The following is a 27,048-nucleotide window of genomic DNA, read 5'->3' on the forward strand; positions in this document are numbered from 1 at the left end:
GTATGGCCACTGTAACAATATTGATTTTTCTGATCCATAAGCATAAAATATTTTTCCATATATTTGTGTGATCTCTGATTTCTTTCATCAGTGTTTTATAGTTCTCCTTTAGTGATCTTTCACCTCCTTAGCTGTATTCCTCGACACTTCATTTTTTATGGCTATTTTGTAAATAGGGTTGTATTCTTGATTTGGTGTCTCAGTTAGAACATTATTAGTGTAAAGAAATGCTAGCAATTCTTTTACATTAATTTTACATCCTGAAACTCTATTGATGTCATTTGTCAGTTCTGGGAGCCTTTTGGCAGAGTCTTTAGGGCTTTCTAGGTATAGAACCATATCGTCAGTGGAGACAGATAGTTTGACTTCTTCTTTTCCTATCTGGATGCCTTTTTATTTCTTGCTCTTGCCTGATTGCTCTGGCTAGGACTTCCAGTCCTATGTTGAATAGGAGTGGTAAGAGTAAGCATCCTTGTCTTATTCCATTTCTTAAGGAGAATGCATCCAGCTCTTGCCTGTTCAGTATGATGTTGGCTGTAAGTTTGTCATAAATGGCTCTTATTATATTGAGGAATGTTCCTTCAATGCCTAGTCTATTGAGGGTTTTTATCATGAAGTGATGTTGGATTTTATTTAAGGCTTTTTAGGTGATTAAGATAATCATATAATTTTTGCTTTTAATTTGTTTTTATGTGATGAATTATGTTTATTGATTTGCATATGTTGAACCAACTTTGCATCCCAGGAATAAAGTCTACTTGATCACAGTGAATTAACTTTATGATGTGCTGCTGAATTCGGCTTGCTAATATTTTGCTGAGGATTTCTGCATTTATGTTCATCAGGGATATTGGCCTGCAGTTTTCTATTTTCAATGTGCCTCTGCAAGATTTTAGTATCAGGATGATGCTGGCTTCGAAGAATGAGTTAGGGAAAAGTCCCTGCTCCTCAATTTTTTGGAATACTTCTAGTAAGATTGTTACCAGTTCTTTGTACTTCTGGTAGAATTCAGCTATGATTCAATCTGGTCCAGGGCTCTTTTGGGTTGGTAGATTTTTTATCACTGATTCAATTTTGGTGCTTGTTATTGGTCTGTTCAAGTTTCTCACTTTTTCCTGGTTCAATCTTGGGAGGCTGTGTGTTTCCAGGAATTTTTTCATTTCCTCTAGACTTTCTAATATGTGTGCAGAGAGGTGTTCAAAATACTCTCTGACAATCTTTTGTATTTCTGTGAGATTAATTGTAATATCATCTGTGTCATTTCTGATTACACTTATTTGGATCATATAATTTTTCTCTTAGTTAATCTAGCTAGCAGTGTGTCAATCTTGCTTATTCTTTTGAATAACTAGATCTTGGTTTCATTCTTTCTCTTTTATAATTTTTTTGCATCTTAATTTCATTTGGTTCGTCTCTGATTTTAGTTACATCTTTTCCTCTGCTAGTTTTGGGTTTGGTTTGTTCCTTTTTCCTAGTTTCCTAGTGCCACATTAGATTGTTAATTTGAGATCCTTCTAACTTCTTGATGAAGTTGTTCAACGCTATAAACTTTCCTCTTATCACTGCGTTAGCTGCATCCCAAAGATTTCAGTAAGTTGTGTCTCTATTTTCATTAATTTCAAGTAAGTTTTTTATTTCTGCTTTAATTTTGATTTTCACCCGACTTACTCAGGAGTAGGTTAATTTCCAGGCTTTTGTATAGTTTTGAGAAATATTCTTGGTACTGACTTATATTTTTATTGTACTGTGTTCTGACAGTGAGTGATGAAATATTGGTTTTTAAAAATTTATTGATTACTTGGAATGCACAATTTAAAAGACAGTGTCATTTATAATCACTCAAAAAAATTAAAATGCAGGAATGCTGGCACGTATCTGTAGTCTCAGCTACTTTGGAAGCTATGGTGGTATGATCCCTTGAACCCAGGAGTTTGAGACCCACCTGGGAAATTACTGAGACACCTGTATATAAGTATGCAATAAATATACAGATGTCAAGCTAACAAAACATATATAAGATTGTATGCCAAAACTATACAATGATAATTAGAGAAATCAAAGACAATCTAAATATGTGAAGAGAAAGAACGTATTTATGGATTGGAAGACTTAAAGATGTCAATTTTTCCCAAATTGATATTTAAATTTAATGCAATTTCTATAAAAAATTCAGTGAGACGGGCTTCTTTGTCTCTTTTGATCTTTGTTGGTTTAAAGTCTGTTTTATCAGGGACCAGAATTACAACCCCTGCTTTTTTTTTTGTTTTCCATTTGCTTGGTAGATCTTCCTCCATCCCTTTATTTTGAGCCTATGTGTGTCTCTGCATGTGAGATGGGTCTCCTGAATACAGCACACTGATGGGTCTTGACTCTTTATCCAATTTGCCAGTCTGTGTCTTTTAATTGGAGCATTTAGCCCACTTACATTTAAGGTTAATATTGTTATGTATGAATTTGATCCTGTCATTATGATGTTAGCTGGTTATTTTGCTTGTTAGTTGATGCAGTTTCTTGCTAGCATCAATGGTCTTTACAACTTGGCATGTTTTTGCACTGGCTGGTACTGGTTGTTCATTTCTATGTTTAGTGCTTCCTTCTGGAGCTCTTGTAAGGCAGGCCTGGTGGTGACAAAACATCTCAGCATTTGCTTAATGGTAAAGGGGTCAATTCCACAAGAAGAGCTAACTATCCTAAATATATATGCACCCAATAAAGGAGCACCCAGATTCATAAAGCAAGTCCTTAGAGACCTACAAAGAGACTTAGACTCTCACACAATAATAATGGGACACTTTAACAGCCCACTGTCAACATTAGACACATCAACAAGACAGAAAGTTAACAAGGATATCCAGGAACTGAACTCAGCACTGCACGAAGCATACCTAATAGACATCTACAGAATTCTCCACCCCAAATCAATAGAATGTACATTCTTCTCAGCACCACATAGCACTTACTCCAAAATTCACCACATAGTTGGAAGTAAAGCACTCCTCAGCAAACATAAAAGAACAGAAATTATAACAAACTGTCTCTCAGACCACAGTGCAATCAAACTAAACGCAGGATTAAGAAATTCACTCAAAACTGCTCGACTACATGGAAACTGAACAACCTGCTCCTGAATGACTACTGGGTACATAACAAAATGAAGGCAGAAATAAAGATGTTCTTTGAAAACAATGAGAACAAAGACACAACATACCAGAATCTCTGGGACACATTTAAAGCAGTGTGTAGAGGGAAATTTATAGCACTAAACGCCCACAAGAGAAAGCAGGAAAGATCTAAAATTGACACCCTAACATCACAAGTAAAAGAACTAGAGCAACAAGAGCAAACACATTCAAAAGCTAGCAGAAGGCAAGAAATAACTAAGATCAGAGCAGAACTGAAGGAGATAGAGACACAAAAAACCCTCCAAAAAATCAATGAATCCAGGAGCTGGTTTTTTGTAAAGATCAACAAAATTGATAGATTGCTAGCAAGACTAATAAAGAAGAAAAGAGAGAAGAATCAAATAGATGCAATAAAAAATGATAAAGGGGATATCACCACCAACCCCACAGAAATACAAACTACCATCAGAGAATACTATAAACACCTCCATGCAAATAAACTAGAAAATCTAGAAGAAATGGATAAATTCCTGGACACATACACCCTCCCAAGACTAAACCAGGAAGAAGTTGAATCCCTGAATAGACCAATAATAGGCTCTGAAATTGAGGCAATAATTAATAGCCTACCAACCAAAAAAAGTCCAGGACCAGACGGATTCACAGCCGAATTCTATCAGAGGTACAAAGAGGAGCTGGTACCATTCCTTCTGAAACTATTTCAATCAATAGAAAAGAAGGAATCCTCCCTAATTCATTTTATTAGGCCAGCATCCTCCTGATACCAAAGCCTGGCAGAGACACAACAAAAAAAGAGAATTTCAGACGAATATCCCTCATGAACATCGATGCAAAAATCCTCAATAAAATACTGGCAAACCGAATCCGGCAGCACATCAAAAAACTTATCTACCACGATCAAGTTAGCTTCATCCTTGGGATGCAAGGCTGGTTCAACATACGCAAATCAATAAATGTAATCCATCATATAAACCGAACCAAAAACAAAAACCACACGATTATCTCAATAGATGTGGAAAAGGCCTTTGACAAAATTCAACAGCCCTTCATGCTAAAACTCTCAATAAACTAGGTACGGATGGGACATATCTCAAAATAATAAGAGCTATTTATGACAAATCCAAAGTTAATATCATACTGAATGGGCAAAAACTGGAAGCATTCCCTTTGAAAACTGGCACAAGACAGAGAAGCCCTCTTTCACCACTCTTATTCAACATAGTGTTGGAAGTTCTGGCCAGGGCAATCAGGCAGGAGAAAGAAATAAAGGGTATTCAATTAGGAAAAGATGAAGTCAAATTGTCCCTGTTTGCAGATGACATGACTGTATATTTAGAAAACCCCATTGTCTCAGCCCCAAATCTCCTTAAGCTGATAAGCAAATTCATCAAAGTCTCAGCATACAAAATCAATGTGCAAAAATCACAAGCATTCCTATACACCAATAACAGACAAACAGAGAGCCAAATCATGAATGAACTCCCATTCCCAATTGCTTCAAAGAGAATAAAATACCTAGGAATCCAACTTACAAGGGATGTGATGGACCTCTTCAAGGAGAACTACAAACCACTGCTCTACGAAATAAAAGAGGACACAAACAAATGGAAGTACATTCCATGCTCATGGATAGGAAGAATCAATATCATGACAATGGTCATACTGCCCAAGGTAATTTATAGATTCAATGCCATCCCCATCAAGCTACCAATGACTTTCTTCACAGAATTGGAAAAAACTGCTTTAAAGTTCATATGGAACCAAAAAAGAGCCCGCATTGCCAAGACAATCCTAAGCCAAAAGAACAAAGTTGGAGGCATCACGCTACTTGACTTCAAACTATACTACAAGGCTACAGTAACCAAAACAGCATGGGACTGGTACCAAAATAGATACAGACCAATGGAACAGAATAGAGCCCTCAGAAGTAATACCACACATCTACAACCATCTGACCTTTGACAAACCTGACAAAAACAAGAAGTGGGGAAAGGATTTCCTATTTAATAAATGGTGCTGGGAAACCTAGCTAGTCATATGTAGAAAGCTGAAACTGAATACCTTCCTTACACCTTATATAAAAATTAATTCAAGATGGATTAAAGACTTAAATTTTAGACCTAAAACCATAAAAACCCTACAAGAAAACCTAGGCAATACCATTCAGGACATAGGCATGGGTAAGGACTTCACGACTAAAACACCAAAAGCAATGGCAACAACAGCCAAAATTGACAAATGGGATCTAATTAAACTAAAGAGCTTCTGCACAACAAAAGAAACTACCATCAGAGTGAACAGGCAACCTACAGAATGGGAGAACATTTTCACAATCTACTCATCTGACAAAGGGCTAATATCCAGAATCTTCAAAGAACTTAAACAAATTTACAAGAAAAATCAAGCAACCCCATCAAAAAGTGGACGAAGGATTTGAACAGACATTTCTCAAAAGAAGACATTTATGCAGGCAACAGACACATGAAAAAATGCTCATCATCACTCGCCATCAGAGAAATGCAAATCAAAACCACAACGAAATACCATCTCACACCAGTTAGAATGGCAATCATTAAAAAGGCAGGAAACAACAGGTGCTGGAGAGGACGTGGAGAAATAGGAACACTTTTACACTGTTGGTGGGACTGTAAACTAGTTCAACCATTGTGGAAGACAGTGTGGCGATTCCTCAAGGATCTAGAACTAGAAATACCATTTGACCCAGCCATCCCATTACTGGGTATATACCCAAAGGATTACAAATCATGCTGCTATAAAGACACATGCACACATATGTTTATTGCAGCACTATTCACAATAGCAAAGACTTGGAACCAACCCAAATATCCATCAATGAGAGACTGGATTAAGAAAATGTGGCATATATACACCATGGAATATGATGCAGCCATAAAAAAGGGATGCATTCATGTCCTTCGTAGGGACATGGATGAAGCTGGAAACCATCATTCTGAGCAAACTACTGCAAGGAGAGAAAACCAAACACTGCGTGTTCTTACTCATAGGTGGGAATTGAACAATGAGAACACTTGGACACAGGGTGGGGAACATCACACACCAGGGCCTGTCATGGGGTGGCGGGAGCGGGGAGGGATAGCATTAGGAAATATACTTAATGTAAATGATGAGTTAATGGGTGCAGCACACCAACATGGCACATGTATACATATGTAACAAACCTGCACATTGTGCAGATGCACCCTAGAACTTAAAGTATATAAAAAAAAAAATTCCAGTGAGATGTTTTGTAAATATAGGCAGGATTATTCTAAAATGTATATGGAAAGGCAAAGCTAAAACTAATGTGAAAAACGAAGAATAAAGTGAGAAGAATCTACTAAATTTCAAGACTTATTATATTGCTGCAGTAATCATGATTGTGTGGTATCAGTGGAGGGATGGACATAGATTAATGGGACCCAATAAAGAAACCCAAAATACACCTGCATAAACAAGTCCAACTGATTTTTGACAAAGATGCAAAAGTAATTCAATGTGGGAAAAACAGTCTTCAAAAAATAGTGGGAAATTTGGTCATCCACAGGCAACGAAAAGAACTTCAATCTAAGTCTTATAGCAAATGTATCACAAGCTTAAAAGTGAAAATGTGAAACTTTTAGAAAATAGGACAAAATCGTTGAGAACTAAACCTAGGCAAATAGTTCCTAGACTTGCTACCAGTAGCACAAATCCATAAAAAGGAAAACCTGGGCATCATCAAAATAAAAACTTTTGTTCTGTGAAATATCCATGTTAAGAGATGTAAATAAGTTACACACTGGGAGAAAATATTTATATACCACATATACTACCAAGGACTAGTTTCTAGAATGCACAATGGACTCTTAAAGCTCAACAGGAAAAAAGAATACAATTCAATTAGAAAACGGGCAAAAAGACATGAAGAGACATTTCAAAGATTATATACAGATGACAAATAAGCACATAAAAGATATTCAGTACCACTAACCATTAGAGGAATGCAAATTAAAACCATAATGAGATATCAATACATAACTACCAGAAAGGCTAGCAACAACAACAACAACAACAAAAGTTTTAACACATCAAAGGCTGGTGAGTGAGGATGTGCAGAAACCAAATCACTCGTACATTGCTGGTAGGAATGTCAAGTGGTACAGCTGCTCTGGAAAAGTTAAGCAGTTTCTTAAATAACTAATCATGCAACTTAGCACATTGCAATTCCTGGGAATTTATCTCAGAGAAATGAAAACTTATGTTCACACAAAAACCTGTACACAAATGTTTACAGCAGTTTTATTCATAAACAAAGCCCCAAACTGAAAACAACCCAAATGTCTTTCAACAGGTAAATGATTAAAAAGTTGTGGCACACCCATGTCATGGAATAGTATTTAGTGATTAAAAAGAGAAATAACACTTCATATATACAACAACTTGAATGATTCTTCAGAGAATTATTCTGGCAGAAAAAGGACAATTCCAAAAAATTATACACTACATGACTCCATTCATGTAACATTCTTGAAATGACAACATGATAGAAATGTGGGAATAGATTAATGGGTGCCAGAGTTACAGAGCACACGGGGAGAAGGGGAAATAGGTGTGGCTATGAAAGGACAACATAAGGGATCCACGTGGTGGTAGAAATCTTTGTGTTTTGACTGCATTAATGTCAACTGATACCATGATTTTAGTATAGTTTTGCAAGGTATTACCATGGAAGGAAATTGGGTAAAGGGTCCTCTGGGTACTCTCGGTATGATTTCTTACAATTTCATGTGAATGTACAGTAGTTATCTAGCAATTAAAAAGTTTTATTAAACAGCTAGAGAAATTATTAATTTTTGCAAGAAGACACTTTCACTTTTCAAGCATCTTAAAATTCAGTATGTTCTAGTGATTATAATTTTATGAAATTTATAAATACAAACACTAGAAGTTGGTATGAAAAGCAGCAGTTCAAATAAACTGGAGAAACTCAGCATCTTATATGCCTGTATTAGTGATTCCACCTACATGTAATCATATTAGAAGCTCTGAGGAGTCTCAGTGAGTAGACAGCTAACTTTGCTTAACTACTGTTAAACTTTAAACTCAGTGTAGCTAGAATATTTGTAGTCTCTGTGTCACTTGGATGTACTTTGTCTTTTGATATAGAAAGAAAATTTCTGATTTAATTCCAATGTATATTTTCAAAGACTGTTTCTATAAAATACCAACATGTTTTAGTCAAAAATTAAGCATATTGATAATTTTCTACATACAAATTGGATCAGTGGCTGTGCTACAGTTGCTAAGGGCAACCTGAGAGTGATTTTACTGCTTTTAAATTTAATACACAGTTATACACAAATATACATTCATATGCATAAGCGCACACGCATAAACATGCATATACATATACACCCATATATATGATGCTGTCATTAGTATGCACTCAGGTAAGAAAGTGAAAATTATTCTAAGGCTCCTTTAAAAAAAAAAAAACTACTGAAAGCTAGAGGAAGGTGGCACTAGCTCTCTTTGAAAAGGGTTTAAAAGTGGTTATCCTACACCTGAATTAATCACTCATTTAGGCTGGTGTACCTCAGTTTACACATCATGAAGCAATAAAACACAGATTAGCAAATATGATGTAATTCTATGATTTTTACCCAATGGCTGAAAAAAAGATCTTCCTCCACACAAAGCTGTTGAAATGCATCTTATTCCACATATATGGTATGAACAACACTTAGCATCAGGAATCAACAAGTCAGTTTCCTGGCTTCCTGGCTTCTTAGTTTAATTACACATAGGACAGGCACATCCTCCTCTGTGATCTCACATCGGGCAAGCACAACTCTCATGCCAAGGACACTGATGTTATGATTTTTATATATACTATTCCAAGGTGAACTTCTCTCCTGAATTTCTAAGTGTTCCTACTATCTATCCCCATGTTTCCTATTTCTCATAACTATACACCTCTTCCTATAGTCTTTCATTTTCTGCAGCTTCAGTCTTGCTCACTTTTACACCTAATACTAAGATTTAAATTTTATATAACTAAATATTGGTGCTAGTCATGTGAAGTGAATTATTTTAAGAAGAATGCATTCGTATTCCTGCATCCACAGGCCCAGATAATAAAGAGGTAATTATTATGCTAGATAAAAGAGATCATGGAAGTATAGACATGTACTAGATAACTAATTGTTCATAGGTATATATGAAAAAAAATTCTAGCTCCATTGAGTTTAAAGTTAACAGTAGTTAACCAAAGTTAGCTGTCTACTCCCCAAGACTTCTCAGAGCTTCTAATAAAATTACATGTAGGTTGAATCACTAACACAGACATATAAGATGCTGAGTTTCTCTAGTTTATTTCAACCGCTGCTTTTCATACCATATACTGCAGGTGCTATGCACCAAAGGTTCATCTCAGAAGCAGTAACTAATAGTAAAAAGCCGCCTCACTTACTTGTGCACGAACTCTTCAGTGTAGCTAGAGCTGTATGCCAGGACAACATGAATGATCAGACAGGCACAAACACTCAGGTTATGAGCTCAAAAATTAGGTTCTTCTAAAAAGTGTGGCTATCGAAATGACAGAAGTTAAAAGTTTTAGAACATGTGATTATTAGATGACACAGATTTCCAAGAACTGAGTGAAAGCGCTTTTCCACGATATCCAGGAAACAGATGAAACCAGAATCATTTACAGCACAGGCTCCCTGACAACAGAAGGCTCTTCAGAACAAGTGTAAAATCTAGCACACTTTTGTCATGCTCTCCTCTTAATTCATTTTGTCTTTCTTTCAAGCCACTATCAATCGCTAGGCAAAAGGTATTTGGATGAAAGTTCTCCATAAATACTGAAGGCGATTATTTTCCTTGTCTGTATGGGCCATGGAAGAATGGCAAACATAAGGATGGAAATTAACTAGTGTAGAAATCGAGATAATTACACTTGAAAACTGGTCTTATTATCGCTCTTTGAAATATCATGAAAATCAGAAATTCTGAAACTGAATTTTAGAAATAATCAGAAAAAAAATATTTGACAAATATGCCAAGGCAATTCAACACCAAAAGAGAAGCCTGTTCAACAAATGGTGCTGAAATAACTGTATAACATATTGACAGGAAAAAATAAAACTTAGCTTGTGATATAGTATGTCTCAGGAAAACATGGTTTCCACCCTAACAAGGAAAATAAGACTGATAGAGTCAAGATTATAAATTTTAATCCCTATTAGAGAAGTAAAGCCATTAAGAAACATACATGAACTGAAACTCAGGAACTGATTCCCCGGCCACCCGGCACCCACAAGGAAATGAAGAGGAGACCCATGGCTTCCTTCTTTCTGGGTAAAACGATGGATAGAAGAGAAGGCTGCCATTAATGAGAGTTAGAAGAAACCAGGTAACGTTTTACAAAAATATAAAAGTTCAGTATGCTCATGTTGGTTTACAATTCCTAGGCAGTTCCAGCTACCCACCTGACAATGTTTTGACATGGACCTTCACAGAATCTTCAACTGGAAATGATGGGTGAGAGAAAGAGGAACTTCCTCTAAAGTGTATGAGCTGCAGGGACCATTGAAAGCTAAGAGCAGAGAACAGGAACCCCCTGAGGCATTCTGGGCTTCCAATAAGTACTAGGCAGGAAATACTGGCTGCTGGGGATGGGTCAGGGAGAGCTAAGAGAGAATTACCCTGAGGAGCCAAGGCATAGAGCTTCCTGAAGCTGGGGACAAAAGTAAGAGAACTGAGGCACACAAGCACTTGACATCTTCACTGAATATACTGCTACAGCCTCTAATGCAGAGAAGAGCACTGAGGTGGAAAGGCTGGGAGTGGAACTAAGAAGCAATGGAAACTCTCAAGTGACTCAAAACACCATCAGCTGGCTTTGTAGTAGTTGTAATAGAACGTGTGAGTTCTCCCATATTTCCAAACGTTGGGCATTGGGATAAAGCAAAGGAAATCTCCAAAGCCTCTGTAGCGCTTATATTCCAAACTCTGCTGAAGGGAAGGTCTTCATCCCAGCCTAAAAATGACTTGAAGGTTCCATTTCCAGGAAAGATGAAGCAAGCATACTCCAGCCAGTCTCTACCACACAACACAAATATAAATCCCAGACATGGAACATCTATCTAAGGACTCTGGAAAGTAAACAGTAGCAGTGGAGAAGGAAACCAGAATTAGAAGTTCCACTGAACCAGCAGTTAGCCTACGATTTTTCACCTCCTGGTATCACTTGGTCTAGACTCACAGACAGCTCCAAACTCAGAAGTACACATCAGATGTGGACAGAATAAGCTCCAGAAGCAGCTCTCTTTCTAGTCCAAGGAGCAGAAAGGGAGCCCCAAAGGATCAGAGGAGCAGGGACAGAAAATGTTTAGTTTTTTTCTAGTTTCCTTTCTCTTGTTCCCTAGCCCCAGACAAATTTGCACTGATGGTGGCAGCAGAAGGATGGCACTCAGATGGCAGGGTCATCACCTATAGCTCTGAAGGAGGGGAACCTTCTTCCTTCCCAGAGGAGCTTCAATCAGAAGAGTAAGAGACAAATTCCTGCTACCTTTTTCCCCCTCTCTATCTTCTGATTGTTTTGTTCTAGACATAGATGCAATCATGAGAAGTGGGCAGAAGAGAAGAAAAACTCATGTTCTAGCATTCTAGATAAAGGATCAGGAAAGGAGGCTCCAATAAGGCTAACAATGCCAGAGAGTTCACAAAGACAGAAAACCATCAAAGGAACAATATCATAAAGTCATGCATGAAGTACTATGCTTGCCTCTGAAATACACCTGCGTGGATCTGATCATAAATACCACACAGAGACCAGGAGGATTGAGCTACAAAGAAGAGCAGAGACAAGGTCACACTGGCCTCGGGTAGTGCACACATGGAACAAATCCAAAAGTATTGTGAATGCTGTGGAAAGTCAAGTGACATTAGAACCACAGCCCACAGAAGGCAGGTCAGAACTTACCTAACCTGGCCAATTGCCAGCTAAAACAAAACAAATCAACATTACCTTTTGAATTAAAGCAAGACCAAGAATGCCGTAATACAATATCCAAAATATCCAAGATACAGTCCAAAATCACTCAATATATGAAGAAAGGGAAAATCTCAACTCATGAGAAAAAAAGATCAACAGGTAACAACCCCAAGATGACACAGATGTTGGTTTAAAAAAAAAACAACAACAACAACACAGGACTTTAAAGAACAAAATATAACCTTCTTTTAAAAAGAAGAGCAAATGGTTGGGCGTGGTGGCTCATGCCTGTAATCCCAGCACTTTGGGAGACCAAGGTGGATGGATCACAAGGTCAGAAGATCAAGACCATCCTGGCCAACATGGTGAAACCCAGTCTCTACTAAAAATACAAAAAACTAGCTGGGCATGGTGGTGTGTGCCTAATAGTCCCAGCTACTCGTGAGGCTGAGGCAGGGAAATCGCTTGAACCCAGGAAGCGGAGGGTGCAGCGAGCTGAGATCGCGCCACTGCACTCCAGCCTGGTGACAGGGTGAGACTCCATCTCAAAAAAAAAAAAAAAAAAACCAAGAGCAAACTCTTGAAAAAGTGGAAAGATAGAATGTCTCAGCAAAGAAACAGAGGATACAAAGAAAAATGTTAAAACTGAAAAATTAGAGAAAGCAAAATAAAATATTCACTGGATTGACAATACCAGAATGGAGATGACCAAGAATCAATTAATGTGGAAATATATCGATAGATATTACCCAGTATGTTCAAAAGAGAACAAAAACGAAGGGCAATAATAAAAGTTAAAGCATTTATATCAACAGCCTCAGAAAGACAGGAGAAAAAGTGTGGTGCAAATATGTATGTATGTGAAGAAATAATGGTGAAAGACAAATTTGCTGATTCAAGAAACTCAGTGAACCCCAAACAGGATAATTTCAAAGAAATCTATGCCCAAGCACATCATAACCACACTGCAGGAAACTAAAGAAAAAATAAGAATAATATTGAAAATTGCCAGAGAAAGAAACTGGGGAAGAATAATTCTAATGACTGTAGGTTTCTCTTTAGAAATCATGGAAACCGGAAGGAAATGGAACATTTTTGAAGTTCTAAAAGGAAGAAACTACCAACAAGCATTTAGAAAATAAAACTTGTAACAAGTTTCGTTTCATTGTCATCAAAAAGTAAAAAATATTGAGGGTTCAGGAGCTCTATGCCAACAACTATCAAATATTGCTGAGAGATACTAAGAAAGCCCTAAATGAAAAGAAATTTACATCATATTTGTGGATTAAAAGATTCAATATTTTAGGATATCACTTCTGCCCACATTGATATAGAGACTCAATGCTGTTATTAAAAAGTCACTGGAGGTAGTATGACGAAATTGACAAGCTGATTCCAATACTGACATGGAAATTAAAGGGACCTAGAACAGCAAAAATATCTCGGAAAAGAACAAAGTTCTTTTTAAAAATCTTATTACACAATCAACATAATCAAATAGTGTGGTATTTGCAAAGCACAAACAAATAGATAGAAATATTCTCAGAGAAGTTAGAGTCCAGGTATTGACTTGTACAAATAGAGGCAAAGGGTTTTCAACAAAGGCACCAAGAAATTCAATAAAGGAGGTAAATTCATTTCAAAAAATGATACAAATGTGGATATCTACATTTTAAAAAATACAACTTTACCCCTAAACATACATCAGAGATAAAAATTAAGCCCCAACAGATCATGGACCTAAAACATAAAATCTAAAACTATAAAACTCGTAGAAGAAAACACAAAACAATATTTTTTGTAAACATAGGGTAGGCAAATGTTCTTAGAATACAGAAAGTATAAACTAGAAAAATAAATAGAGTTTTAATACTAGACAGCTTCTGCTCATCTAAAGACACCATTATTTAAAATAAATATGCTAACTAAAGAATGGGGGAAAAATTGCAACACATATTTTGACAAGAGACTTATATCCAAAATATGTAACGAACTCATACAACTCAATGATATCTTTAAAAACCAGTCACCTCCCTCAAATAGGCAAAAGAATTTAACAAATACATAAATGGACAATAAGTATATGAAAAGTACTCAACATCTTTTATCATCAAGGTAATTCAAATTAACATATGAGATATAAATACATATCAATTACATTGGCTAAAAATAAAACTGACTATTTCAAATGTTAACAAGAATATCAATCAACCAAATCTCTCATGTATTTCTAGTGGAAATCTAAAGTGGAACAGCTACTTTGAGAAACAGAATGGTTCATTATTTTAAAGTTAAACATATACCATAATACTAGCAATTTCACTCCTAGGTATTTATCAAAGAGAAATAAAAATAAATGCCCATAATAAGGACTTGCACATGAATGTTCATAGTAACTTAATTCATACCAGCTCAAAACTGGAAACCACCCAAATGTATAATAAAAGTGTGTATATTTATACAATGAACTGCTAATCAGCAACTAAAGGAAGGAACTACTTACTAATTTATGTAATGACATGAATGAATTTCAACAACGTTATGCTGTGTGGAAGAATTAAGACACAAAAAAAGCATATAGTCCAGAATTCATTCATATGAAACCCAAGACCCAGTAGAACTAATTTGACCTATCCAATGCATTTCCTATCAAATCGCAGTTGGCTTTTTCTTTCTTTTTTTTTTTTTTTTTTTTGCAGAAATGAACAAGTGACGCTAAAACTGATATGGAAATGCAAATGCAAAGGGCTTAGAATAGCAAAAAATCTTTAAAGAAAGGAAAAAGAGAACACACACTTCTCAATTTCCTCAATTCTAAAACTTACTACATAGTAGTACTTGTGTTACTTGATTACTAAAGTAACTTAGACAGTTTGTTACTGGCACACAGATAGACTAATAGATCAATGTAATAGAATTCAAAGTTCAGAAACAACCTTCACGTTCACGTCAATCGATTTTCAAAAAGAGCACCAAAGCAATTCAATAAAGAAAAAATATTCTTTTCAACAAATGGTGCTAGGACAATTAGATAGCCACATGCAAAAGAATGAGGTTGGACCCCTTCCTCAAGCCACACACAGAAAAATAATTCAAAAGAGACCACAGACTTCAATGTAAAGAAGGGCTAAAACTACAAAACTCTTACAGGAAAATCGTTTATGACTCCGGATTAAAGACTTCTTAGATATGATACTAGAAGTAAAAGCAACAAAAGAAAAACCAAACTGGAATTCTTCAAAATTCAAAACATTCATGTTTTAAAGGACACTATCAAGAAAGCTAAAAGAATACCTACAGAATGGGAGAACATATTTGCAAATCATTTCTCATAATAGACTATGTTTAAAAAAACAATGCAAAAGAATTTCATAGCAGTTATTCATAATATGCCATACTGCAAACAGCCCAAATATCTGTCAAAAGTAATGTGGATAAACAAACTGTAGTGTATTCATAAAGGAACATACCACTCGGCTATTTTTTATTTGTTTGTTGTTGTTGTTGTTGTTGTTTGAGACGGAGTCTAGCTCTGTCGCCCAGGCTGGAGTGCAGTGGCGCTATCTCCGCTCACTGCAAGCTCCACCTCCTGGGTTCACGCCATTCTCCTGCCTCAGCCTCCTGAGTAGCTGGGACTACAGGCGCCCACCACCACGCCTGGCTAATTTTTTGTATTTTTAGTAGAGACGGGGTTTCACCGTGTTAGCCAGGATGGTCTCGATCTCCTGACCTCGTGATCCACCCGCCTTGGCCTCCCAAAGTGCTGGGATTACTGCTGTGAGTCACCGTGCCCGGCCGGCTATTTTTTAAAACCCAAGATACAGTTGTCCCGGCTTCTCCACAGGGAATATGTTCCAGGACCCTGAAACCACGTGTAGTACCAAACCCTATTTATATATACTATTTTTTCTTATAATACACATGTACTTATGATAAAGTTTAGTTTCTAAATTGTGCGCAGTGAGAGATTAACAACAATAATAAAATAGAATCATTATAACAATATCCTAGAGTAAAAGTAAAATAGGTGTTCCTTGGAAACAAGCACTGAGATACCACAATAGTTGATCTGATAACTGAGCTGGCTACTAAGTGACTAACAGGCAGTGGCGTCTACAGCGTGAATCTGCTGGACATAAGAATGACTCACATCGTCAGACCGCACAAGACGCCATTTGATTTCATCATGTTACTCAGCAGGGCACACAATTTATAACTTACGATTTACTTCAGGGATGTTCTACTCAATATTTTCAGACCACAGCTAGCCACAGATAACAGAAATGGCAGCTACTGAAGCCTTAGATAAAAGAGGACTGACTACTGTACCAAGACACACAAAATATAGATGAACCTCAAAAACATTAGGTTGAAGCAAAGAAGCCAGACACAAAAGAGTACACACTGTAAACATTTACATAAAGTTTGAAAACAGGCAAGACCGATACATACATTACATAAAGTATATCAATGATTGTTTCTGCAGGGGTGGGTGTGTGGCTGACAAGAGTTAAAAGAGAATTTATTGTGGTGATAAAAATATTCTATACCTGGATCAGGGTGTTGTTTCACAAGTCGATCTAAACTCATCAAATTAGACAATGAAGACACGCATTTCACCACATGTAAGTTTTACGACAATTTCCTAAAGTACAATGGAAAGAAAGCATCATGCTTCATGGTGTCCTACACTTCTCTGCCTCATTTCCAAAACAACACAGACACATAGAAGGCCATCCCAGCCACCAGAGGAACTAGGAGATTCTGTGCTTAAGAAAGTTGTCTTCTAAAAGTCTTCCCTTGTTTGAAAACGGAACAAACCAGGATAAAATCTCCATGTTTCCTGGCAGAATGCTATCTCTGCCTCCAGTATCTGACTTGGAATAAAAGAAGGGAGGAATTTACCTAAATCTGAGTGTGGGCAGTCCTGGAGTCAGCAGGGTTTACCTAGAGGGGAGAGCGCTATACAGAAAGAATACGATCTTTGGGAATAGTATTTTTTCTTGAAAGAATCCTAGGAAAATCTAAAGGTTTCAAACTGTTCCAACTTTTGAAAGATAGCTTAAAGTTGGACTAAATCCGCTATAAAATCCACAGCATTATTCTGAAGATTTTTCTGCAAATTCCTAAAATTTTATCTCTTTACAAGTGTTTTATCTGTTGGAATAAAAAAGAGGGTGTTTAATTTATTAACTTAGTTTCATGTAACCTTTTGCTCAACAGAAGTTATTGCTTTTTACAATGTCTATTCTCTATCTTTTACCTTCACAGTTTATAACCCTAGTGTCATGCTTAGACATGCCTTCACTATACCCAGATCATAAAAATGAAAAAACATATTCTCTAAAATTTCCCCTGGGAAAGCTAATATTTTTTTCTACTTTCTCATGTCTTCTTTTCTGATGGTATTATGGTTTTATTTTTAATTTCAGCATTTTTATTTAAATTCGCTATCAGATTGATACTGATAAAATATTTTAAATACTCACAAAATGAGACATCAGTTAACACCATTCAGATTTCACAGTTTTCAAACATTTTTAGGATATCTACTTCATCAAAACATTAAATAAATGGATATAATTGAAGACTCCTCCCTCATCAGAGGTATCCAAATTTGGTACGTGTTATTTCCATACATGTTAGATTTTTCTCTTATGTTATTTTTGACATCTGCCATGTTCACACACACAGATCATTTTAACTGCTGGATATTATTCACTGTTTGAAGAAATCAGTTTATTCATTTTTCCTCATGAGGGGCCTTGAAATTGTTTTGACTCTTTCATTTTTAGAAACAGTGCTAAAGAGTAAATATTTATATAAGCCACTTTGTGCATATATACAGCTAGTGATTTTCTAGGACAGAAACATATAAGTGGAATTGCTGGGTCACAGGTTGTGTTTTGGCTTCAACTTTACTGGGTAACAGAAATTAAAACTCCCACTAGAATTTCCATTTCTACATATACTTGCCTACTGATGTTTTCAGACTTCTAAAGGTTTCCCAAATAAATGGGCATGGGGTGCTAACCCAGTGATGTTTTGATTTACAATGTGCATTTTTCTGAAAGAGAAATTTCAAAATTTATTGGTCATGATACTTTCCTACCAGCTAGCTTTGCACATTTTACTTTTATAAGTCTTTTATTTATCCAAAATGTACTTTTGCCCATGGTATTTGGTAGCAATGAAATGGTATCATTTACTATATAAATTGTCACAGCAAGCCAGGCCTGGTGGCTCACACCTGTAGTTCTACCACTTTGAGAGGCTGAGGCAGGTGGATCCCTTGAGTCAAGGCAGGTGGAACCCTTGAGCCAAGTAGTTCTAGACCAGCCTGGGCAACATGGTAAAACCTTACCTCTACAAAAAAAAAAAAAATAGCCAGGCATGGTGGTGTGTGCCTTTAGTACCAGCTACTTGGGAGGGTGAGGTAGATGAGTCACTTGAGCCCAGCAGGCAGAAGTTGCAATGAGCCAGGTTGTGCCACTGCACTCCAGTCTGGGTGACATAGCCAGACTCTGAAATTAGATAGATAGATAGATAGATAGATAGATAGATAGATAGATAGATAGATAGATGGATAGATAGATAGATAAAAATTGTCACAGCAGCCTTTTAAAATTGTCCATTTTATTCTCACTAAATTGTAATTCTACTTCCATTATATATTCTTATATATGTGTGGGTCTACTTCAAGGCTTTTCATTCTGTTCTCTAGCTTATTTGAATATCTTTGTCCTGACATCACACTAATTTGCTTTATCTTCAAAAAAAATATTCAAGTGTAGGGGACACCAAATCCTCCCACTATCTTTCTTTAAAAACATGTCGTATGTATTTAAACTTGTATATTTTCATAGTAATATTTGTATTAGCTTGCCAAATGCTGTGAAAACCTTCTTGGGATTCTCATTAAGATTATACTGAAAGCATAAATCATTTGGGGGTAAGGTGATATCTTTATGGTATTCCATCTTCCTTTCCATGAATATGCCATACATATATCTCTTTTTATATCCATTAATAATTTTCTCCATCAATATCTCATACATTTCTTTTTAGATTTATTCCTATATGCCTTTTTTACTATTTTAAATATTATAGCTTAAAACTATATTTTCTAAGGGCCGATGACTGATATGTAGGAATTCTATTAATTCATTTTATACACAGCAATCTTCTAAATTTTGACTAAAGATTCCTTTAGATTTTCTACTTAGAAATCATTACTTGCAAATAATTTAAACTATGCTTTTTGCCCAGCTCTTCTACTAATTTTCTTACTTCAGTAGCTAGGACCAGAAGTACAACAATAAAATGAGGCAGTGACAGAAACCATTCTAGTCTGGTTATGGTTTTTAAAAGGAACTTTCTAACGTTTCATCATTAAGTACAATGTTTACTAAAGATTCTTAGTGGAGACATCCTTTATCAATTTAAGGAAATTTCCTTTTTTAAAATTATAAACTGGTATTAGATTTTATCAAATATTTTATACTATGTGTATTGAGATTTGTTTTCTCCTTTAACCTTCTATTACTACTGTCAATTATATTAATGATTTTTCCAAAGTTAGGCAGTCATTGTTAGAAAGCCCCTGTGTGTCACTGCATTCCTGGAATAAATACCATTTTAAATAAGCCTTATGAATGTGGGCTGGTACACAGCACCCAGATCTTGGTTTCAAGTAACTCTGTCCGTTAACAGGAACCAGGTGACCTTGGAAAAATTGCTGATTCTAAGACAGGCGTAAGAAATACCCAAAATAAGCCTGGAGCATCTTACAGTGCCAGAAAGAAAGAAAAAGTGCTAAGAAAAAAAATAAAAGTTAAAACAACAATGACAACAACAACAGAAAAAAACAAGTTGAGCATTTCAGAGAAACCAAAGCTAGGATAATTAGAGCCAAAAATAAAGTAGTACTGCTTTACAATGCAAAGTATAAAATAAATATCAATGCAGTCATATAAATAAATGATTGAGTAAACAATAAGAAAGAAGAGACAAATGTCCCATGCAGAAGAATTCAAAATAATTTCTGTAGATATTCCACCCTCAAGGAGGTGGAGCATATTTCCCAAGTCCAAAAGTATGTGCTACACCTAGTGACTTCCTCCCAAAGAGTATAGGAGAGAAAGGGTGGTGGGGAGGCAAAGAGTAACTTTACAGTGGAGAAATCTGACAAACAATACTTCAGCCAAATGATCAAGATTCATCTCAACAGTGACAAGCTGGGCCAGGCGCAGTGGCTCACGCCTGTAATCCCACTCTTTAAGAGGCCAAGGCAGGTGGATCACTTGAGCCCAGGCGTTCGAGACCAGCCTGGATAATGTGGCGAGATCCTGTCTGTACAAAAATTACAAAACTTATCCGGGCATGGTGGCATGCACCTGTAGTCCCAGTTACCCAGGAGGCTGAGGTAGTAGAAACTCTTGAGCCCGGGAGGAGAGGTTGCAGAGAGCTGACATTGCACCAACGCACTCCAGCCTGGGCAACAGAGCGAGACCCTATCTCAAAACAAAAAATCAGAGACAAGTCATGTTGATAATACATACTTTTGATATGGTGTGATAAAAAATGGCTATTTAACTCACAGTTTACTTCCCAAAAATACACCGAAATCTAATTGTTAGAAAAACATCAGACAAATCCCAATGAGACAAATGCCACAAAAACCTAACCAGTACTTCTTAAATCTACCAAGTTATCAAAAACAAGGAAAGCTTGAGAAACTGTCAAAACCAAGAGAAGCTTTAGGAGTATGATAAGTAAATGTAATGTGTTTCTTGGATTGGATCCTGGAGCAGAAAAAGGACATTAGTTAAAACCACAGAAATCTGGATAAAGCATACATTTCATTTATAGTGTCTCAATATTAGTTCATCAGCTGTGACAAGTGTACCATGCTAATGTAAAGTATTCATAATAGAAAAAATTGGGTACAAGATACACGTAAACACTCTAGACTATATTTGCAATTTTTCTGTAATAAAAAGTGTTTATTTTTTAAAAGTGAGTTGAGGATCTCATTTTCTATTTTCAGGACTAGTTTGTGTAACAGAACTTTCAAAGGAAACGTATAAGCAGTCAAGTAATTGACACAGGTTGATATGAGCATTTGTAATATGGTAAGGGTAGTAAAAAAAAAGCTGTACTGTTCATTAAATGATGTTGAAAAATCAGCTATTAATTTGGGGAAACATTTCTCTCTGATCTCTACTTCATGCCAAATTAATTCCAACTGAAATTTGCAAAAATTTGCATTTAAAAAAAACTATAAAAGTTCTAGGAGATAATGAGAATGAACACCTTCATACTCTTGGGGTAGGATGGACCATTTTTATACATACCAATATTTAAGACAACACTGAAGTGTTAAGGACGGAAGAGGCCTCTCAGTAAACTGAGCCAGTGATATTTCAGCACAAGCTGAAACAACCTCCCAGAATGAACAGAAACATAATCTCAGAGAGTTTGTAAAAAATACTGAACAGTAAGTATGAAAAACAGTGGTGTATTTATTTCCTGGAAGAGGAAACTAAGAACAAAGACAACAAATATAAAACATCTAGTATGCTGAAGAAAGTTTCCAAAAATAAAGATCTGAGTTAACAGAATAAAAAAGCAAAATTGATTAAACAAACAAACAAACAAACAAACACAGTGAAGTAACATGTCCAAATTAACAGTACTTAGGTAACTACTAGTGGGGATGGAATTTGGATCCAGGCCGGTCTCACTTTCAAGCTCGCATTACTTTTCCATATGTACTCAATTAGATGACTAAAAAGTCATCTTCTTTTTAGAAGAAAATGCAGTGTGGTACCCTGTACTGGATCCTAGATCAGAAAAGGAGCATTGCTAGAAAAACTGCTCTAATAAAATCTCAAGTTTAATTAATAGTAGTATACCAATGCTAATCTCTTAGTTTTGACAATTACACCATAATTATGTAAGATGTTTAACATTAGGGGAAACTGGGTAAAGGGTAGGCAGGTGTGTAACTTTTCTGTAAATCTAAGATTATTTCAAAATTAAAAGCTTATTAAAAAAATAAAAGAAATCTCAGCCAGGCGTGGTGGCTTACACCTGTAATCCCAGCATTTTGGGAGGTCAAGGCGGGATTACCTGAGGTCAGGAGTTCGAGATCAGCCTGGCCAACATGGTGAAACCCCATCTCTACTAAAAATACAAAAATTAGCTGGGCGTGGTGGTGAGTGCTTATAATCTCAGCTCCTTTGGAGGCTGAGGCAAGAGCATCGCTTCAACCAAGGAGGCAGAGGTTGCAGTCAGCCAAGACCATGCCACTGCACTATATAGCCTCGGCGACAAGAGCAAAACTCCATCTCAAAAATAAATAATATAATATAATGTAAAATAAATCTCTCAAAATGCTGCCTTGGGACTATCTTAAAACTTGTAAGTGTAGAGATGTATTGCATAAAACCAAATTTTAAAGAGGGCATGGTTTGTATTGAAGATTTTGATTATAACAGGTTTGTTGATGACTTTAAAAATAAATATCAGCCTCAATTTAATTACATAGCTTTTCTGTAAAGATTGCTTATATAATTTCTTCTATACCATTTTTCCTTTCATATAAATAAAAATATTAAAAAACTATAAACAGTAGTCTCTAAATACATTTGGTGATCTACTGTGATGAACTGTTTTCCATTTCTGCTATAGACGTAACAAAAGTTCTGTGAAACAAACCTTGTAACAGCAATAATTAAATTTAAAGGATTAATAGAATAGCCTGATTTTTTAGGAGCTGTCAGATACTGAAAGAATCAGGACTTCAGAAATAAATGAATTCTAGGAGCGGAAAAGCTGAAGCATATAATTAAATAGAAAACTCAGAGGAGTTTGACTATGTAAAAGGAACAGGGAGAAAAAGTCACCGAGAAAGAGGGAGAAAAACTAAAATAAAGAAATTAATGAAAGTCAGGGCTTATGGTGTCTCCAAGGAATTGAAATGTGACAAATCATGGAATGGGAAGGGAGATGGTAAGAATATGAATAGTATTAAGTTCAATCACTTAATACTTAGGCCTTGTTAGAAGCCTTCCAATGGTTCCCATCTCTCAAAGCATCAGTCAGGGATCCACTGAGACCTTGAGGGTGCACCCATTCCCTCTACTCTCCCTACCCCCCACCCCCATCACTTTTTGCTTTCTCTTTTACTCCTCACCTTCTCCTCTCACTGCTTTCCAGCCAGCCCTGCCAGCATGCAGTTCCCCTGGCACTCCAGGCCTTTGCATTTGCTGATATCCCTGCTAGAATGCCCCTCCCCCAGACATCCTCATGGTAGAAACTCCTTCACCTCCTTCAGGTTTTGCTCAGATATTAACTTTTCAGTGATTTTCTACTATGCATGTTCTAATTTATTTATTTATTTATTTAGAGACAGGGTTTTGCTCTGTCGCCCAGGCTAGAATACAGTAGTATGATCATGGCTCACTGCAACCTCTGTCTCCTGGGTTCAAATGATCCTCTTGCATCAGCCTCCCAAGCAGATGGGATCACAGGCATGCACCACCACACATGGCTACTTTTTTATATTTCTGTAGAGCAGGGTTTTACTATGTTGCCCAGGCTGGGCTTGAACTCCTGAGCTCAAATGATCCTCCCCCAATGGCCTCCCAATACTGTGCATGTTCTATTTTAAATGGTGAACCCCTACAAATACCAATCTCCCCTACCCCTACCAATCTCCCCTACCCTGCTCTTTTATTTTCTCATAGCTACTTCTATGTCCTAACATTATCTGTCTCACCAACCACTAGATTGTAAGCTATCAGATTTTGCCTGTGTTCACTGTTTCTCCAGTGCCTAGAATAGTGCTGGGCACATAATAAATGGTTTTTTATAAACATTGCCAAAGCAATCAAAACAAACATGTGATTTTTCATTACCATAATTAAAATTAGAATAATGAAACATTCATAACTTTTCCAAAGTCATTTTTTGAGCAACTGGGGTCGTCCTTGTGCCCACGTTTTCTGTGTTTTTTCTGTACTGAACTTCTATAATGTTTTAAAAAGGGGGTTTTGTCTTTGTAAAAGACTAGACAGGTGTCTGAGATCATTTTAACTCAAGTACATTCAATGTCAGAGTGAGAAAGAATGAAAAAGAATGAAAGTTCATTCTTTCAAGGCCTGTTCTTCCTATGAGCTTAAATAACATTTAGTTATTACCAGAAAGAGATTCATATCATGAAAACTTCACACGGGCAAATGCTCAAAATCATGATCCACTAAGTTAAAGGAATCACAAAATTCCCACCTCCCCATTTTAAAGATGAGGAAACTGACCTACGAAAGTTAAATTACTTCCTCATATTCAACTAGAACATCACTGACAAAGTGGTGAGCAGGAGCTAGTCCTAAACAAAAGACTGAAACATTACAGAATGACCTAGCACATCAACATTTTGAAATGCAGTGAGAAGTTCAGATTGGAAACGCTCAGGCCACCATCCAACTAGGCCTTTATTTTCTCCATCTTGTTTCCATTTCATTACTCAAAGATGCAGGTGAATGTTTTCTTATTTATTTATTTATTTATTTTTGGAGACAGGGTCTTTGGAGTGCAATGGCACAATCTCACTTGTTGCAACCTCCACCTCCCAGGTTCAAACAATTCTCATGACTCAGCTTCCTGAGTAGCTGGGATTATAGGTGCCCACCACCATGCCCAGTTAATTTTTGTATTTTTAGTAGAGACAGTGTATCACGATGTTGGCCAGGCTGGTCTCGAACTCCTGACCTCAGGTGATCTGCCCACCTCGGCCTTCCAAAGTGCTGAGATTACAGGCATGAGCCACCACACCCAGCGTGAATGTTTCTTCATATCATTTGAACATTCAAAATTCTTTCTGCATTAAGATCCCTAGCAAAAAAAACACTGTGATCACCTTGCTAAGTATTTTAGCATGTTCATGGGCCACTGTGCCTTCCAGAGCCCACTCAACATTTGACCTCTTACTCTAGCCCTTTGATTTCCCTGTTGACAGAAGTATAAGGCCAGCACATTTTACAAATGTCTTACCCTTTTCAGTGGATGGCCTGTCAATTAACTCTCATGAAATCAAATGGAAGCAGCCTTCAGGGTATAAAAATGTGCTACTTATCCAATTCTTTTAGTAAAAACTTGCATGCATTCCATTGTTTTGCCATAAGTGGGGGAAGAAATAAATCTGGTGTTGTATTTTCGTTTCAGAAGTAGCAACAGCAGTTACTCCACACATGCATTCCCTAGGTCCCCAGACAGTCATCTCTGATGTTATAAGTGGCACAGAGGCAGATACTTCGGCAAACACAGTCTGTAAAATGAAGTTGCTATGGACCAAAATAACCGTATTGATTTTTAGTACAATTCAAAACACAAGGAAACATCAGTTTTCCAAATGGCACAAGCTGAAAAGGACAAGGAAAAATATATTGCAAATAGTGAAGAGAAGGAAAATAATAAAGACAATTATATTAGCAAACATCTTGGTGTTCTTTTTTCAGAACACCAAGATGGCTGTTGTTTGTTTTTTAAATCCAAAGAACTGAGAGGTCTGAATTATGTTGAACTGCTACTCATTTGTGGACATTGTGCTCACTGCTGGAAGTCTGACCTTCAGAAAACAAAGCCTTATAATCCTTGGACATGTGAACATCTTATTTGAAGCCTCATTTTTTTTTTTCAATTAATATCTCTCACTCTGATGGCAAATGGCAGAGCTGTACAAATTGTATTATAAATACATCATTTGGCCAAAATATCATTAAGTTTGCTGCAAGCAAATATTTTCCTTAGATATCCTTAATGAGGCAAAGTAGCTTTCAAGCCAGAGACCTCTGGATGTTGTGGAATGAGGAGACGGCAGTCAGGACTTACCATGGCCCCCTCACTTGTTCTCTGGGCAACTTCTCGCTGTAGTCGGGCCACTGCCAACTTCTCCCTGGAGAAACAAAAGCACATGATTAGTTTGACCGTTCTCAAGGTAGAGGCGACACTGGCATGGCCGTGAAACATTCTTTGAAGGTCTCTAGAGGAACTCCTTCCTTGGTTTAGCTCACTTCCTCCACAATACTTTCTATAAATATTTAAACTGGTCATGAATGCATTGTTTTCATTGAGTGTCATGGAAGACGTTTTTGTCATAGATTTTACAATAGCCAAATAAATGTTAAATGCTGAGTAGATGCCTTGTTTTAGTTCATCAACATACATCACTCATAAATATATTTTTCGTGGCTATAATATTTTAGTTGTCTTTTCTCCATCAACTTTGCTTATATAATTTTAATTATTTTTATTTCTTTTGTTGCTTTCCACACCAATAATATTAAGAAGCAAACAAAACATAATTCCTTACTATTTTAAAAATAACAATAGAAAATCATTTGCATGCTTGCTACATAACAGGCACCAGGCTGGGCATTGCATCTGTTCTCATTTGAGCCTGACAACAATCCCATGGGTGATTTCACTATGCCCATTTTATAGATGAAGAAACTGAGGTCCAAAAAGGCTAATACACTGAGTCCTCAGCTGGTGTATAGTAGTTTTTTGGAATCAAATTTTAGATTACTTCAAAGTCTAAATAAACAGTCTGCTTATCACTTTTTCAGTGTGTAGGCAATATAAAAATGTAGATTTAAAAATCAGATTATTTATTTTAGTACCCCTTATTTAACAATGGGATTCATTTTTAGATCCCTTATAATTCTGGTTTCACTTAAAATATATCCAATATTCACCAAAATTTTAAGAATACTTTTGAAAAGTGATAGATGCCTGCATTTTGGACGGCTTTTCAATTGTTCTTTAAAATAGTTGATAGATGTCATAGGGGTAAGTGAACTCTTCTGGTCCCTAAAATGTTAGCTTTAGTAAGGATTT

At 36.4% G+C, this 27,048-nt stretch overlaps 1 protein-coding gene across 9 annotated transcripts in view; it reads right to left on the reverse strand.

The window, feature by feature from the left end:
- Positions 1-27,048, reverse strand: part of NCKAP5 (NCK associated protein 5) — a 978,205-nt gene that overhangs the window by 515,951 nt on the left and 435,206 nt on the right. For all 9 annotated transcript variants that reach the window (XM_065525413.1, XM_015432050.3, XM_074008901.1 and 6 more), the window contains one exon: positions 26,041-26,104. In XM_065525413.1, the coding sequence (XP_065381485.1) occupies positions 26,041-26,104 (64 nt within the window). The remainder of the gene's footprint in view (positions 1-26,040; positions 26,105-27,048) is intronic.

This window comes from Macaca fascicularis, chromosome 12, assembly GCF_037993035.2.
Source record: "Macaca fascicularis isolate 582-1 chromosome 12, T2T-MFA8v1.1".
NCBI classification, from domain to species: domain Eukaryota; kingdom Metazoa; phylum Chordata; class Mammalia; order Primates; family Cercopithecidae; genus Macaca; species Macaca fascicularis.